Source organism: Papio anubis, chromosome 17 (genome assembly GCF_008728515.1).
Source record: "Papio anubis isolate 15944 chromosome 17, Panubis1.0, whole genome shotgun sequence".
In the NCBI taxonomy this organism is placed as follows: Eukaryota; Metazoa; Chordata; class Mammalia; order Primates; family Cercopithecidae; genus Papio; species Papio anubis.
In genome coordinates, this window is record NC_044992.1 from 31,766,819 (window position 1) to 31,784,200 (window position 17,382).

The window sequence follows — 17,382 nt, forward strand, 5'->3', positions numbered from 1 at the left end:
TAAGCTAACGAATCAAACCAGGACTTTAACCATACAGTATTAAAGATACAAAGGAGTAATAATCCACGCGATAGGATATTCTCAAAATTCCAAAATACTACTGACCAAAATACTACTCTTATAATAAGGACAATTAAAATATTAAAAAACAGTACGAAATATTAACAATTCCCCTAGTGCAAGAAACATACCCCCAGTAACCTAAAAGTGAAATGAAAAATGCTGTCGTCTTTGGAAAACGAGGCTACTGAAAGCAACAGACCCCATCGCAAAGGGAGCGGAGGCTGCGGCGCGGAGGAGTGGATGTGAAAGACCAGCGCGGACCGCTACCCGTGGCTGAGTGCGGGACCCCGCGGTGTGGGCGGCCGAGCGCGCCCAAGCTCGAGGTCCGAGAGGACCGCGGGGACGGCCGCCCCGGGCCAGCCGGGTGGGGAAAAAAGGAAATTGGTGGGAAGGGGGCAAGCTGTCGCGAGGTTGGGATGTGGCTTCGTGGCGGAGAGAAAAGGAAGAGGCAAACCCTGAGCCTCGGAAGGAGAACACCGCGCAGGCCTCGTGCCCAGTCCGAGCTGTGGGGCCCGCGTCAGCGGACGCGGGCCGTGAACCAGCTCCTCACCCGGCAGGACTGAGAGCGTAGGACTGAGAGCGCAGGGCGCGAGCCGCAGGGCTCCGCTGCACGGCTCCGGGTGTGAGAGAGCCCAGCAGAGGACCCCTTGGCCATGCGGGCCAAGCGCGAGACGGCCCCTCCTTGCGACCCCGCAGGCCGCCACATCTGGGACCAGCCGATCGCTCGGTCGCTGGCGCCGATCCCGCCGGGGTCCTAGATATAGTTGGACCCAGCGCGCTGGCCAGAGTGGGCAGCTACCCTATTGGGGCAGCGTCCCCCTGTGTGGGGACTCCTGGGTTTCCGAGGCTCGGCCCGCGTTCGCACGTGGCCCGAGGCGGGTGCTGGCGCTGGCCATGTCCAGCAAGTCTCACTCTCTGCGGGTTGTGGCCGAAGACCGGCCCGCCTGTCAGACTTATCTTTATGGGTTTTTCCCAACCCGGAGTGGCCCCGGCCCCTTTTTATCTCCTCGGTTGCACTTGGCTTGTTTACTTTGCGAGGCCCTGGGAGTCGAAGTCAGAGCCCGGGATGAGGAGGCCTCTGAACAGGATGGGCGAGAGGCCTGAGCCCGGGGATGCTCCAGGAGGGCCCCGGGAGAACGGGAAGAAGGTAGGAAGAGAAAGGCGGAGCATTCCACCTCAAGAGGGGCCGCCAGACCTACAGAGAGCCCCGCTGGAGCGCCCAGGTCCAGCAGGATGGGGAAGAGCAGGGAGGTGGAAAGGCGAAGCGGAGCAAGCCGGGCACACCCCTAAGGGATGCTTCGGGCAGGGAGCAGCCATCTGCCTAGGCGAGAGAATCAGCCAAGACACCCGAAGAAATGTAGCTGTGCCAGGCAGGTCTAAGAGGTTCCTGTGAATGGGCCCAGCCTACTGGCCTGGTCCTTCGCTGGGAAGGGTGTGGGTCTTTAGGCCCAAAGCAGAGCCCTGTGGCGCTAAAGTGTGCCTGAGTGAGCCTGTGAATTTGAACCCGAGCGCCAGGCAGGGGAGGCCTGGGCAGAGGGCAGAACCTGATCAGTCACCCAGGAGAGTGTGGCTGCTCAGGCGGGTGGGATGCTGTGTGAGGGGCTGTGTTTCGGTGTGACCATGTCTGTGCCAGAATGGGAAGAGGATGTGTGTGGACGGGGACTGTGTTGGAGTGAAAGCCTTTGGTTCAGGAAGTCTCTACCTCAGTGCTGTCTGAGGGGTTGGGTGAGGGCAGATGGGTGAGCTGGGCCTGAGGGCCCGAGGACCTCTCTGCACACAGGTGTGGAGCTGCAGGAGCCTGGGCCCTACCCTCCAGCCTGGCTCTCCTTTCCTGCATGGCCAGGAAGTGTCCTGGTTGTCCTGGGCCCACAGAGAGGCCTGGACCCCAGTTATTGGGGAACAACCGAGAAGACCCAGGCCTCAGGCTCCACTGGAGCCCAGTAGGAGGGAGGGACTCGGGGTGCAGCTGTGGCAATGCTGAGAGGGCGGTCCCTCCGCTAGACCTACTCATCACAGAACCCCACACCCAGGGGCAGGCAGACCCTCCCAGGTCCACAGCCTGAAGGGAGGAGGCGAGGGACCTGCCCTCCTTGCGGGCTCCCTCCTCCAGCTCAGGAGGGGGCGGGGTCCACGTGCTCCAGGGCGGCCTCGGCTCCCCGCACGAAGTCCCGGGATCGGCTGGAGAGGGCTGCGGGGCCTCTGGCGAGTGTGGACCTGGGCGAGTGATTCGTTGTGTGCTGTGCCCGCAGGAGATGCTGCAGGATAAGGGCCTGTCCGAGAGCGAGGAGGCCTTCCGGGCCCCGGGCCCAGCGCTCGGCGAGGCCAGCGCAGCCAACGCCCCCGAGCCCGCGCTGGCAGCGCCTGGCCTCAGCGGAGCCGCGCTAGGCAGCACCCCTGGCCCTGGGGCCGACGTCGCCGCCGCCGCCGCCGCCGCCGCGGAGCAGGTAGGGCTGCGCCAGCCGTCGGGTAGAAGTCGGGCGTCGGTCTGTCTGCGGGGTCGCCTGTGTCCGTCATTCCGTCCGATCGTCGACAGGACTTGCTTTCAGGGGGACCTGGCTACGTTCAGGACGGTCTGCCTGTTAGTTCTCCACTGAACAGGGCTCGCTTTATCTGCCTTCTGGGTCCTTCTCCACTTTGAGCCCTCGGGGTTACTGTGGGACAAGCAAGAGTTAGAGCTAGAGATAGAGGAGAGGGGCAGTAAGAACGAAGGAGACCCCCGGAGCATCGGAGCGAGCCTTGACCAAGTGTCCAGCTCCAACAACCCGTAGAGGGCCTGGGACCGAACGGCGGGCAAGAGAAGGCGACCCCGCCGGTGCGCACGGGAGCCGCTGCGGGGCTCCAAGGCCCCTGGGACGTCGTCGAGGGCTTCACAGTGATAATCGAACGATCACAGCGCGCGGGATGCCGCCTGGGGATCTGTGTGCACTATCTGCAGGCGCGCACCTGGCCGAGGGTGCGTGCGCCTCTCCCTGTCTGTGTCTGCCCGGGGAGCCTGTGGTGATGGCCCGCCACGGAAATGTTCATGAGTGTGCAAGAGTGTCGTCTAACCTGCGCTGGCCACTATGTGTGTCCTCTGCGGGTTCCTCCGTACGTGCAGCTTCAAAGGAGGGAGTTTTAGCCACCGATTAATTCTTTTAAATTCACGAATAGTTCAAAATCATTCTGTGAAACGAAATCTGGAGCCGTGGGCTCCGGGCAGGCAGGGTTCCGCACAGCTCTTCGGGTCTGGTTCATCTTTCCTCAGGCTCCGCGTGGAGCCCTGGGCCAGGCAGACACAAGTTTCTCTCCCTCCCATCCCCAGACCATCGAGAACATCAAGGTGGGGCTGCATGAGAAGGAGCTCTGGAAGAAGTTCCACGAGGCCGGCACCGAGATGATCATCACCAAGGCGGGCAGGTCAGCGCTGCGAGATTTACTTCCGGGGATGGCGGTGGGGAGCAATGGGGACCAGGGGGGTCCCTTAGAAGTCCTCTCGGCCCCAGCCTGGTGGCCTGTGGGAGTCCTCTCTGCCTCCTCCAGCCTCAGTGCCACCTCCCTCCGCAGCTTGGGACTGGGCCGCCAAAGCCCGCAGGGGGCCACCGCAGCCACCCGGGGCTTGCGGGAAAGACCGAGAGGGAGGGGCAGCGCTATGCAAATGAATCCAAACAGGGATGGCGACGCCCAGAGTCCCAGCTCCAGCACTTTTGGCCCCCTGGGGGGCTACTCTGCTCTCCTTTCTTTGAGGACCTGAGGAGGTTTCTCAGGAGTGCATTGATTGCGGACCCAGAGATGCCTCTCAGCAGATGGGGAGAGGGAACTAGATTATGCCCTTCGGTTTTCATACATTTTCGTGAGTGACTCGAACCCCAGGTTTCTCATCCCAGGGGCACCGCTCTTCTGTTTCCATCCCCATCTCAGGCCAACGGGAAAGCACCACGTTGGGCTCCCTGTGTGTTGGGGGAGCGGCTCTCGGTGGCTGCCAGAAAAGGATGATTTATAAAGTGGAAACATCTTTAAAATGCGCTGGTGTCTGTGGGAGAGAACAGGGAGGAGAGGATGAGAGGAGGAAGACTCACTGGGGGTTGAGTGAGAGATTCACTGGGGCTGGTGGGGAGGGGGCTGGAGTGTGGAGGAGAGCGGTTATCAGGTGAAGGCGGATTGCTGTAGACAGAGACGCTGGCAAGTTCAGGTTCAGGAACTCCCTCCCCACCCACTCTGTCCCCTTCACATACACACACTTGATTTCGGTCCCTGGGGACAGAGTAGGTGTGAAAATGTCCCTTTGCCTGGATGTGTCTCATAATTGAGATTCTGAAGGAATAAGATGATGAAATCTCGAGTGCCAGGAATTGGGAGTGAGAACACAGTGGGTGAGGGATCCAGTTCCAACTCAGCTACTTTCATCTGTGCAACCTCAGACAAGGTACTTAAGGGTCTCTGCTTAAGCACCCTCCCCACTCCATCTGTAGAAGAACAGGTCTTGCCTCATACATTGTATGGAAAGCACTGAGTTCCTGACACATGCAAGCACACAAGAAGTGCTAGTGAATAACATTAGCAATAATTAGAGAAGTGTCTGGCATCCCACTCAGTATTTTCTTCTACTTTTTAGAGAACTCAGCTCTGCTGAACCGCTTAGGGAATGATAGACTATTCAAAGGAAACAAAAAGTCGGTTGGTTTGCTGTGTGTAGTGTGTGGGGTGCTGTGGTCCTTCCTGTCTCTGCTCACTGGCAGGCCTTATAAAATTTCCTTTATTTTGTTGAGGTTGGAGGTCTGGGCACTTGCCCACCCTCAGGTCTTAGCCAGGGAGGTGGCATCACCACTCAGGGCCTCTATCAGGGAGAAAGTAGGTTTATTTTAGAGCCTGAGCTTGCTGCATTTTGGGGATGGAGATAGGGAAGGAAGACTCATGAAGGGGCTGGCAGAGGTGCCACATGGAGTAGGCATTGAGGACAGTGGAATCCAGGTGTCACAAGCCCTGCCTCTTTCTGGCTGAGTGCACTTGGGCAAGTCACAGTCTCCTTGTAGCTCAGTGGTGTCAGGGAAATGGTGACCGTAGACCTATCTGCTGTCCTTTCCTTTTCTATCACTGTGAGACTCAAACCAGGGAATCACATGGATGATGGTTGGTAAATGGGTAATCCACTTGATCAAGTGTGAAGGGGAATGGGGCTATTCCTTGTGCCTGCTGGTGTGGAAAGAAGGTAACAAAGAGAAAGGTTCAGAACTTCCATTTTTAGGCAGCAGAAATAACCTTGTCTCTTGAAAATAACTGGTCAGCATGTTCTCCGGGCATGTCTGGCCTCTGGCATTTTAAACAAAAGGCATTTTATGGTTTTCCTCAGTGGTGTTTCCTGCATCTGCATAGGTCCTCCTCCTCCCTCTCCCAACACATACACTTATACATACACTTCCAGAGGTGGCCAGCTTCGGGTAGATGTTTGTGCTTGATCCTAGTTGAGGCTTAGAGATGGACCCTAGGGAATTATGATAATATTTTTTAAATGGCTGTGATGATGTTGGCCAATTATGGATCCATCACAGCCTTTCACTTCTCTGGCAGAAACTTATCCTTGCATTGGGTCTGGTTCTTAAGAAAATCACTAGTCTCATGCCCCCAACCCCTCACCCCTCACAGACCCCATTTCCTCCTTCATAGCTGCCCCCTCCTTCAGCAACCACTGTATTGCTCTGATTTACTCTGATTTACTTTACTGAGCTGTGGTTCTTCAACATCCTGTCCAGTGCCTCTCCCCGCTCCCCAAATTCTGTATGCCTCTACTGGAACCCTTCTTGGTACACTTCCATTTGTCAGTCTGGGCCTTGCTGCTAAACCTGGAATCATAGCTTCCTAGATGGCTAGAGCTGGAGGAGAACCAAGAGAACACACACCAAACTCCAGAGAAGGGAAGTGAGGCAGTTACCAGGTCTACACAGGGAAACAGATGAGGCACCCCACCCCCAGAACACAACCCCTACTTTGATAAGTTCCCTTGATTGCTTTTTTACGGGGTCCTATTCAGTGTGGATTGTGGCTCTGCCCTAGAGACCCTGGCTGATTAGGGACATGATAACTGCCATCTGGCTGGGCAGGAGCAGGCCCTGGAGAAGGGGAGCCAGAATGCTCTCAAGCCGGGTTGAGTTCTCGGGTCACAAGTTTTCTTCCTACCTTCGCCCTTTGGGTCCTTGAGAGTCTTGAAGGTCAACGGAGAGAAGAATCCCTCTCACTGGATAGTGACTCTGAACTGCCAAACAATTTGGCCTGGTGGATAAAATGCCAACCACGGTGGGAGCCACCAGTTTCTGAATACTCAGCAACCTCCATGTCAGGTGTGAAATGGGGGACACAGCCCTCCACAGCCTGTCTCAGTCTCTTGGATCTCTGTGTCCAGAGGGTTCATGCTGATAACCGCAGACAGCGGATCCCTCTCTTGGCCTCCCCACATCCCTGCCAAGCTTGATACATGTGAGAAACTGCATTTTCTCCCAAACATAGATAAAAGTGAGCTCCACAAAAAAATTCAAATATAAACCTCCCCGAAATGAAAATTGCCTAACCATCTCACTGCCCTACTCCTAGGTCATGGTTTTGCCACCAGATAAATCTCCACTATCAGCCTTCATAGCCTGTTGAGTTCAATGTTGCTTGTGTTAGTGACAGTGAATTTGCGTTTGAAAAATGAACTACCGATGAGAACTCCTGTTGAACCTGTATTGTTTGTTATTCTGAGGCAAGGATTTGGCCCGGCTTAATCCGGGGCTTCAAAGCCAATTGCCCTCACTCTGTATACAGAGCGTCAGAGCCCAGTGGCGTGGATGATAAGAGAAGTAAGGGTTGAAGACACTGGGAAAGTGGGTTGGGGAGAGAGTGCTTTGATCTCTTTTTAAAGTATTTTCTGAAAGCAAAAGTCTATCAGAAGGAAGTGCCTTAAAAAAAAATCTAAGAGAAGCAACTGATCTTCCAAAACAACATCCATTCCACACACTCTCACCCCTGCCCCTCCCTCAGGGAAAAGATTTCTTAAATATGCTTTGGGTGAATTAGAAAACTGTGTGTGTATGCCTCTGTGTATGTGTGTGTGAAATGTGGGAATCGATTTATTAGCTTCAAAATCAACTCACTTGGCTATAAAAGGCTTGGTCTCAGTGTAGGTGGCACCAGCAGCCCCACTCCAAACCCCAGCCTTGGACGCTGGGCCCTGGGCTCTGGGCTTTTCCCTGCACACCCAGGATTCCTCCTGAAGAGTGCCCGCCCCCACCCTCACATCAGGATTGGAGAAACAAAGGGTTTTCAGGGGACCCCTGCCGTTTTACTGCTGTAGGGTTCTTTTCAGACTCTGGGCTCCAAGGCGCCTGTGTATGTGTACACACATATATAATTTTTAACCTAAATGTATTGAAGTGGAACATTCCTACAGAAGAGTCCACGCGTCTTAAGGATGCAGCTTTACAGACTTCCACAAAATGAACACACTCGTGTAACCTTCATCCAGATAAAGAAATAGATCATCACCACCACCGCCCCAGAATCCTTGTGTGCCTACCCAGTCAGCGCCATCCCCACCCTTGAAACCACTCTCTAGACTTCTGACCCCTTCCGGCTGGTGTTCCCCTACATTAAGGGAGGGTCCGTGTAGCTGTTACTGGAGTCCCCAGGGACCTCCGAGAAAGTCGGGGCTGCAGAGGGGTTGGGGATTGGGGGACCCTCCAGGTGGAGAGAATCTAGGGGTATCCCGTAGTCTCTGTCCCTCTCCCCAGGAAGGGCGCTGAGAATAAGCGCCTTGAATTTGGCCACCGCTTTGGCCGGGGAGCTCCCGGGGCTCTCGGAGCGCAGCTAGAACTTGCGTGTTCCCTCTCAGCAGTGAGTTCGCAGTTATGGGTTTGTTGCCAGAATTAAAAAAGCCCCAAACCCTTGCCCCGCGCCCCGCACGCCTCCAACACCGAGAAATGTCCGAGGAAGCTTATCTTAGCAGTTCATTCTAAAGCCATTTCCGAGTATGAATAGATAAAGGCTCCAGCCCCGCACCCTTTCAGAGCCTGTTTCATGATCAGAGGAGAAGCCCCGGGCTTTCATCTCCTCCCGGGCCGGCGAGCAGGCGGCTTGTTTATTCCCCTGGCGGAGCCGTTTCCGCGTGTGCCGGGGGGAGCCCCCATCTGTCTGGGGGCGCGGGATCCCGACGCGGCGCGGGGAACTAGGGGAGCATGGAGACCGCGCTTGGGGCGCGGAGAGAAGGTGCCGGGCAAGTGGAAAGGGTGCCGAGGGGCTGAGAAGAGGGAGGGACAGGAGGACGGGGTGGGAGCAGGGAGAGGGTGGGGGGCGTAGAGAAAGGGTGCAGGGAGGGGAGCGGAGGAACGCGCAGGGAGAGGGCTCGCCGGGGCGGACCCAGAGGTAGAGCGCGGAGTGTCGGGGACAGGCGGGCGTCACCGCCAGCGCTGGTGGCAGGGCCTGTGTGGAGACAGGCGGCACCCGCAGTGCTTTCCTTCTTGGTCACCTCCCCCACCCCAACACACAAACAGGGAGGCGTTGCTTTCCACCGTAGGGTGTTGGTTTTCAGGTACATTCTATGCCATAAATCACAGAAACAATTTACATCTCACTCCATCATTTCAAACCTTTCATTAGAGAGGCAGAGCTCATAGGAAGTCACAGCTCCCAAACCCAGCCTGGCCTCTGTCGCCTGAGGCATGACACACTGGTGAACACCCCCAAGTCAGGCATCTAGGCACCAACTTTAGTCCCTTCAGGAACCCAAGGGCAGATGCCCATGAGGCCTTGAATTCTCCCCTCGACCTGGGCAGGAAGCTGATGGAGGGGACAGAGAGGGCCTCACCTTCACAGGCAGCCCTTCCCCAACCCTGGGTGGACCCTTCCTCCTTCTGGAGCCACCTAGGCAGGGAAATGATAGTGCTTAGGGCCCCCCACCCCACCCCAGAGTGGGCTCTGCATGGCTCAGAAGCAGTCCCCCAACTGGACCCTGCCAAGACCTAGACATCTGTTGCATTGAAGGCAATGGAACTGCCTGAGGCAGTTCAGCCCCAAGCAGAGGGCTTTTGAACTCCTCATTCAGACCAGACATCCTAGTCCCTCAGCTCCTGAGCGCTGATGCCTTAGATAGAGGGGAACTGGTGGGCAGGGGACGCGAGGCTGGGAGGTACTCCCCCTTCCTGCACGGATGCCACATCTCCTTATCAGTCAGGAATCTGGCCTATGATCAACTTCCAGGAGGGGCCAGGTCCTAAGACACCAGCTGGGGCTGCAGAGAGCAGCCTCCTCAAAGGCCTTGCCGAAAGCACTCAGTCAGTGTCAGCCTGGCCTCCTGAGCTGTGGAGATGAAGCCCAGCAGGGAGAAGGAGAGGGGAAGGCCAGGGCCCCTTAGCCTCCTCTCAGCCTAGGCTATGATGCCTGCCAAAGTGGCAGAGAGCCCTTCGCTCCCAGCCCCCTGTGTGGACACTGGCCCTGGAGGGAAGCCATGGCTGCCCTCTACTGTTGCCACCTGGAATGATGACAGGAGACAAGCTGAGTGCAGGGCCCCGGTGCCAGGCCAGCCCAAGTATGGCCAGAACTGCCCCATTTTGTGGCTGTTTCTGTGGCAGTTACAAAATGGTGGCCTGGAGAGGGCAGGATTCTTGGCCTCACCCCAGGGAAGGGGGAGGTGAGGCAGCTGCTGCCCTTCCTGCTTCAGCTGTAGGCCCACCAGGAGAGAGGCAGGGCCGGGAAAGGGTGGTGCAAGCTCCAGCTGCGCCCCCAGGCCCCATAGCGGGGCTGGTAAGTGGGAGGCAGGGTTGGGTTCCTGAGCCCCTCACTTCCCCCATTCCTGGAGAGGGGGCGGGGTGGACATTTGAAAATGCTTTCAATTGACATCTGAGACAAATTCTTCCACACGGTTTATAAGTCCCTAGACTTGCAGCTAGAACTTCCCTCCTCCCTCCAGGCACGCACACATCCACACATGCGCACTCGCACACCCGCTCACATGTGCCTGGGCACACACACCCCACATCCCCACCTCCCCGCCCTGTAGTGCTTGCACAGGCCTCTCCTCCAGCAAGAGAGGGGCACAGGTGGGGCTGGGTGGGGCGTGGGCTGGCAAGGAAGTGAACCCTCTGCCTCAGTCGGGGTCCTGGCCTGGGCTTAGGGCCTGCCAGCTTATAGAGTCCTTGATCCCTTCTGGAAGCCCTGTCCTGTCCAGGTAAGCTGGTGCCCCTGGTGACAAAATAGGGGCCTCTGATAATCTGTTTGTGGCATCTTGGATAGCTTCTCCAGGGTCCCATACTGTCTTGGGTTAGTAAGAGGCAGAGAACCACCTGCTGGTTGTCCCAGAGTGGACCAGCCGGGCAGTGGCACAGCTCAGTGGGGCTTAGTGTCTTCATTGTGTCTTCAGCTGGGTTTGGATCCTGTTTCTCTTGGGGAACACCTTTGTGGGAGATCAGCTGGGGGTGGGGGATGGAGTCTGAGGAGGATGGTGAGGAAGTTCCGTTCTTCCCTCTGCTGAAGTCGGGGACCTAGTGACCAGGGGAGGGAGCTGTGCCCAGCACGTTTGTGTATGCACTGTGCTGTTGTGTGTGCGTATGTGCTGAGGGGTGTGCGGAAGCCCCCTCTGGAATGTGCCCTGAACCTCAAGGCCCTGGACAGCCTCAGCATGGGCTGCAGGAAATGGCAAACTTTCTGGGCTTTGGTGAACCCATTTTCATAGAAGTAGGTCATACCACTTCTCCATTTACTTTGCTGAGGGTGCAGTGCAGCAGGGGTCTGTGGTCATTCACGCAGCAATCTATGAGATAGGTGGTAATGTTATCCTTGTTTTAGAGATAAGGAAACCAAGGCACAGAGAGGTTCAAGTAAGTTGCCTAAGGCTTGTCAATGCGGTCCAGGCTGTGACCATGGCAAGTGGTTTCAGAATCCCTGCCCTCTCTTATCCATGAGGCTCCTGGACCGACTTTCCCCTGATACTCAGGGTGCACAGGTCCGGGTGAGGTGTTCACAGGGAGAAATACCCCTGACAGATACACCGGAAGAACCCAAACCTAGCAGGGTTTTGGACGGCAGTCTCCTGTTTTCCCGCGAGCTGGTTTTAGGCCTAAAGGTTTCCACAGAGGCATGACCCAGAGGAGGCAGCCCATTATTTGTGGAAGCAGCTGATGGGGGTTTCCGGCCCCCTATAATTGCACCCCAGAACTTCAGTTGTGTCTGGGCTGGCAAAGGACAGGAGGGAAATTAAGGCAGCAAGGTTGGCGTCAGAATCTGCTCCCACAATCCTGACTGGGTCTCTGTGCTTCAGCTGCTCACAGGCACTAGCCCCAAGTCTTAGGGAATCATGGGGGAGTGGATAAGTGAATTTGGGAAATGGGGTAAACTCTCCTCCTAGACACAGACTGAGAGCTGCAGGGGCTCAGAGACAGCAGCCAGTGCCACCTTTTCCCTGTGCAGCGCGGGCAGAGGGGGAAGTGAGTTGCGCAGATCACACAGCTGTGACCAATGCTAGGATCGCTGGCCAAAAGGGCAGCACCTGTTAGTGGCCTTCTGCCCCCTTGCTCACTGTGTTCCACCTCTCCTGGTGCTCTGTCCACATGCTCCGCCTCACCCCTCGGCTCCCCCAGGAGGATGTTCCCCAGCTACAAGGTAAAAGTCACAGGCATGAACCCCAAGACCAAGTACATCTTGCTGATTGACATCGTCCCCGCCGATGACCATCGCTACAAGTTCTGTGACAACAAATGGTAAGTGGCCCCTCACCGCATGGCCCACCTTCCCTCAACTGCCCACTTGCCGCACGCCCCCACCTAGTGTTTTGTCTGGGGGATTTCTTAGCTACCTGAGTGACTGCCCAGGTCTGCAGGCTGGAGTTCACTGCCTGGAACTGGCCTTGCAGAGGCTGAGGTGGTCAGCAAATGTCCGCATGCCTGCTGCAGGTGGGGCTGGGGTTGGGCTGAAAACCAGCTGCATGTTTGGGAGTTTGGTGGATTGCAAGGGTCTGTACTCTCCTTATGGCCATGGACAGTCAGGACTTGGTGACTATGCTATCAGGTGACAGACAAATCATTAACACTGGCCAGATTTAGACTCTGTCAGTGCTTCACTGTGGGGAAGATGGGAGCAGTTCTCTTGGGGACTTTAAGAGCAGGGCCATTACCTGGTGTGTGGAGGCACTCTCCTGTTTCTTCATGTTCCCCTTGGCTTCAGGCCCCTCCAGCCATCCAGACAAAGTGAGGCTCCACCAGGGGGCTGGTGGATAGGAACCTTTGGCAAGGGGCTGGGAGACATAGAGAGGTGAAGGCACAAAACCAAAAGGGGCCAGGTAAATAAATGCTGGGCTACCTTTCATGAGGCCAACTCCTTAGTCCCTGACTGACTGGGAGCTCAGAACAGCGCTCCAGGAGCGAGCAGCCAGCCAGGACACTGTGCTCCGTGGCAGGTGAGCCACAGAGCTGGAGAGATTGGACTGAGGAGGCAGGATTTGGTGGCCACGTCCTGGCAAGGGCCATGCTTCTGTTTCTTCTCCCTCTCTGGGCTAGAACTCAGAGCAGGCTCTGGCTGTGGGGAGAGCTACCAATGAAGTTCTTACCATTGTTTTGGGGACTAGCCATTTGAGAGTTGTCTAGGTCCTCTGAGAAGCTCCCTCTAAATAATATAATTTATAACATGTGACAATCAGAATCATACGAGGTGTGGTGACTCATGTCTGTAATCCCAGCTACTCTGGAGGCAGAGGCAGGAGGAAGACTTGAAGGTCAGGAGTTTGAGACCAGCCTGGGTAATATAGTAAGATCCCTGTCTCCATAAAAATTTTAAAAAGTTAACTGAGCATGGGTTCCACGCCTGTAGTCACAGGTACTTGGGAGGCTGAGGCAGAAGGATTGCTTGAGCCCAGGAATTGGAGGCTGCAGGGGGCTATGATCATACCACTGGTATGGGTGACAGAGTGGGAACCTGTTTCTTAAAAAGAAAAAAAGTTTTTAAATTGTAAGTGTAAATATACACAGGTGTGCCTAAAGCTCCTCACAATATTTTTGTGATTAGCCCCAGTCCTTCAATTAAATGATCCCATTTCCCTGTAACCTCCCTCCTTTTTCTACTGCAGTAAAATCAAGGAGATTCAGAACTGCTGTCTCCTCCTCAGCATTCTCTCCTCTGTCCCTCACTCCTACTCTGGAAGTACTAATTTGACAATATGGTGGGACCAGCAGCTATTTTTTTCTCTGGTCAATGGGGGTTTGCTCCAAGAGGGGACAGGGAATCTGGCCTCACCCACCCCTGGAGTAATCGCCCGCTCTTATCTGCTCTGTTGGCAGGATGGTGGCAGGGAAGGCTGAGCCGGCCATGCCAGGAAGGCTGTATGTCCACCCGGATTCTCCTGCCACAGGGGCCCACTGGATGCGGCAGCTGGTCTCCTTCCAGAAGTTGAAGCTGACAAACAACCACCTGGACCCCTTTGGCCATGTAAGGATGGGGGCTGCCTGGCCTCGGGAGGCAAGTCTGGGGCAGTATTAGGGATGGGAAAGGCCAGGATGGGGACGGGGAGAATCCACTCCGGGATCCAGCTCCAGGCTTTGGCACTCACTGACCAGTTTAGGGAAGGAGCTCAAGCCTCTAAGGCGTGCAGAGAGCTGGACTTCCTTCCCCACCACTTACTGGCTGGGTAACTCTGGGCAATTGTTTCAGACTTTTTGAGCCTCACTTTCCTTGTCTAGAAAATGGAGATGACCATATGTACCTTTTAAGGTTGTGAGACATAAATGAGAGGGTATACAGGAAGCACTTTGCACACAGGAGGTGCTAAATAAATGGCAGCTATGATGATAAAGGTGACCGGTCAGGTCTCAGCTTCAGTTCCCCAAAATCTTCCCTTGCTGGAACATAACACAAGGGGAGTAAGCCTTTTCGAGCAACAGTCACGGATGCATTCCGAAGCCCCTCTTTGGTATGTACCATCTGCCTGGCTTGACAGCCGCCTGCTCCTGGAAGGAAAGACCTTGCTCTGGCTCCCGTGTTAGCTCCTGCTGGGTTTGGCCTGGCCCTTACAGAAGAGTTCTGAAGCCCCAGGGATGCTGCTGACGCCCCATCCAGGCTGCCCAAGCTCATTCTTTCCCCATCTGGCCCTGGCAAGTCCACAAAAAAGAGATTTTTATGTGGAAATTTTTAGCTCTAGTGTGTGGCAAACAGAAGTCTGGGGACCTGGTACTATCCGCCAGGGCACAGGCCCCACCCCTCGAGACTGCCCATGGTTACTGCAGAAGTGCAGGGCAGGGGCAGTGGAGGCTTCGAGATGCAGGTGTGGCTGCTGAGGTTGCGAGGTGTGCAGGTATGTCCCGCTTTTACGCCCCAGTTCTGAAGCATAGTTCCTATGGAAAACTCCAGCCATGTTTCTTTTCTGAGTGATGGGTATGTAACTGGCAACGAACTTCTAGTTTTAATTTCTCAGAATCTGTTCAGTTCTCTTCTGAGTCATTGGTGAGCTATAAACAAGCAGCTAGGAGAATGCTTAATTAACGCCGTCAACTCCCGACTTACCTGGTTTGTGAGTCCCTATACTGGGTTTCCCATACAGGGCGGGCAGACTTCCAGTGGGGAGGATCAGCCAAGTTCCCACCTCCCCGAGCCCCAGGGCATTTCAGCCTAGAGGCAGAGGGGCTTCCTGGGTCTCCCAGGGTACCATCCTGGTCAAGACTTTGTTCCCAGTCAACTCCTACCTAACTTCCTGTGCTTGGCCAGGCTGTGGCACCAGCCTCAAAGGATAGGGAGGGTCTCTGTGTTGGGAGGCCAGGGAACCTGGCCTATGACTGCACACACACACACACAGACCCTATGGGGGGCGAATACAGAGCTTGGGGGGAGCTGCATCTTTGGGTGGCCATTTGTCCCTAGGGATCCAAGCCTGGAGAGGATCTTGGATGCGCCAGCTTGTTGTCAGGGCTACCAGCTGTGGGGATGTCTCAGAGGACTCCTCTTTTCTCCAACCTCTAGAAAGTGAGAGGGGAGAGGGTTAAGGGATGGAAAACTGGGCCTTCTGTAGGAAGTGGGAGAGAGTGCTCTGGCCTTCACAGCCTAGCAGTAGCTTTTCACAGCCTGGCTAACCTCTTCAGTGGCTCTCCCTGGGTCTATGAGTGGTTGGTGACAACCTGCATAGAGTCAGGGCCAGTGAGGCTGCTTGATGGGCTTGTGATGCTGGACGTGCCCCTGGCTACACCTGTCATGCCTGCCTGGGGCTTCCCTTGCTTTGGCCACAGGGATACTACCCACGGGAACTCAGCTTTCTCCCTGGATGAGTGGGACGCAGAGCATCTTCCTTCTCCCTTCATCCTCACACTTACCCATACTTGCAGTTTATTGGCTACAACAGCCCTGTGGGTGTGGCAGGGCCCAGGTACCATCTTGGACCCAGGCCTTCTGCCTCCCGGTCCAGTGTCCTGGGCTTCTCCACTGCCTTTCCGTACCCAGGGCTCTTGCTGCGGTATCTTCACCAATTTAGAGCACCCTTGAAGAGGGAGCAGCCTCTGGCCATTCAGACAAGGGCTGTGGAGGGACATATCAGGGCACAGCAACCCATTTGGATGTTGACTTTCTTCTGCCCCTTGGCCCGTGCCTGTGGGAGTGGTGAGCTCTCATTGAAGGGTGAAGGAGTCACCCTTCTTGGCTTCTCAGTGCAAGAGGCTGGGGAAAAGCCACATTGTATTGGGAATTGCCCTTCCATCTGCACAACCACTTCTACATTTTCAGCTTGCCCTGAAAGCTTCCAGGCCTCAAGGGACTTTCTCCAGCCACATCAGCTTGGACTTTTCCTAGGGATCCTCATGGTATCCCAGGAGCTTGAGCAGCTGCCTCCTATCGGCAGCCCTCACCCCCAACTCCTGCCCAAAGGGGTGGGCTCTCTCCTTGCGAAAGGGCAAGTTGAGAGCCCATGAGAGTGGCTGAGGTATCATCTTGGGGTCCAACAGGTAGACTCAGTGTCCTTCTAGCCTGGAGATCCCTGGGCCCAAGCCACCCCATTTCCTCATCCCCGGAGATGAGCAGGGTGGCTGAGAGCCCATGTGTCTGCTTGTGGGTGCATTAAGGCCTCAAAGAGCAGGAAGCCCTGACTGTCGGGGTCGGGGGTGTGGAACAGTCATTTTGGGATAATCCGGGTTTTCCTATAATTCAAGATGCCCTTCTTCCATGAATGCTGCTCTCCTCTGAAGTCTGAGGGCCTTAGGTTGAAGTCTTGGGCCTGGTAGCCTGTCCTGTGTGGCAGATGGGGCCCTGGAACAGGAACCTCTCAGACCACATGGCCAGAACCTCCTAAAAGACAGGACTGAGCTCTGACTAGAACACTCTTTGTGGGTTTTTGTTGTGGGATTAGGAAAGCCTTCACAGCAGAAGCCCACAAGAAATTTTCCAGTCCGAACCTTGGAGGGCAAGTTCAGGAGGGCAGAGGGAGTCAGCTCCAGTCCCGCGGTTGGGCCAGGCAGGAGCAGAAAGGACCATGGGGCTCGGGCTGGATGCGCTGCCTCCAGGTGGCCTGAATTCAGCTTTGCTTCTGCTGTTCTTCTGGCCACAGAAGCGGCCTGCCCACTGTTCCTTCCTGCCTGCCACTACTTCCCACACCCAGCAGGGTCCTGTGCCAGGCAACCATAAGATGGGAAGGGAAGCTGCTTCCCCCAGCTTTCTTCCTCTTCTCTTCTGAATAAGCTTCTAGAAATACCTGGGCTTCAGGAAGTCAGGGACGGCCTCACTGGGGCATAGGTGGGACCTGTATCCTGCAGCACCACGTGGAAATGGTGGCATGTGGGTATCCCAGATTGCTGAGGAGGGAGGGCCGGTTTATGATTTCTGACCCAGTGAGTCCAACTGTCGAAGGGGCCGCATTAGCCCCTGGGCTAGAGGTGTGGACTGCAGTTCCTCAGTCACAAAGTAGCACTCATTAGTCCCCACATAAATATGTGACTTCCTCCTCTAGCCACTGGGCTTCATAATCAGCATAGGCCTGACTGCCCCACCCTTAGCCCTGGGACTATCTTCGCACCCTCTTTGCCTAGGTAGCTACTCCTGAGCTGCGGGATCCAAGCTCAAATGCACCTTCTTCAGAGAGAAAGCTTGGGGTCCTCATTCTATGCTGTCAGAGCACTATGCAACTTTTCAAGCTAGTACTTGCCAAAGTTGTAATTTTGTACCTATTTGCATCTTAAAATTTTATTTATGAATAGGAAGTACTTTCACAAGCTTTAAACATAAATCATTGAATAAATTAAAATGTCTACAATACGACATCTCTTTCTACTTGTTCCTGATCCACTGTTGGTTTCAACCCCCAGTACAGGCAACCACAGTTAATTTCCTTTCAGCATTTTTGTTTTGTTTTTGCAC

At 55.4% G+C, this 17,382-nt stretch overlaps 1 protein-coding gene across 2 annotated transcripts in view; it reads left to right on the top strand.

The window, feature by feature from the left end:
* Positions 1-412: 412 nt before the first annotated feature.
* The window catches only part of TBX4 (T-box transcription factor 4), a 30,464-nt gene continuing 13,494 nt past the window's right edge, over positions 413-17,382 (top strand). Inside the window, exons 1-4 of one of the 2 annotated variants that reach the window (XM_021929119.2) lie at positions 413-2,507; positions 3,365-3,459; positions 11,643-11,762; positions 13,335-13,482. In XM_021929119.2, coding sequence (XP_021784811.1) covers positions 2,316-2,507; positions 3,365-3,459; positions 11,643-11,762; positions 13,335-13,482 — 555 coding nt within the window. In that variant the 5' untranslated portion in view covers positions 413-2,315. The remainder of the gene's footprint in view (positions 2,508-3,364; positions 3,460-11,642; positions 11,763-13,334; positions 13,483-17,382) is intronic. The other variant, XM_009190393.3, reaches the window with a different exon arrangement.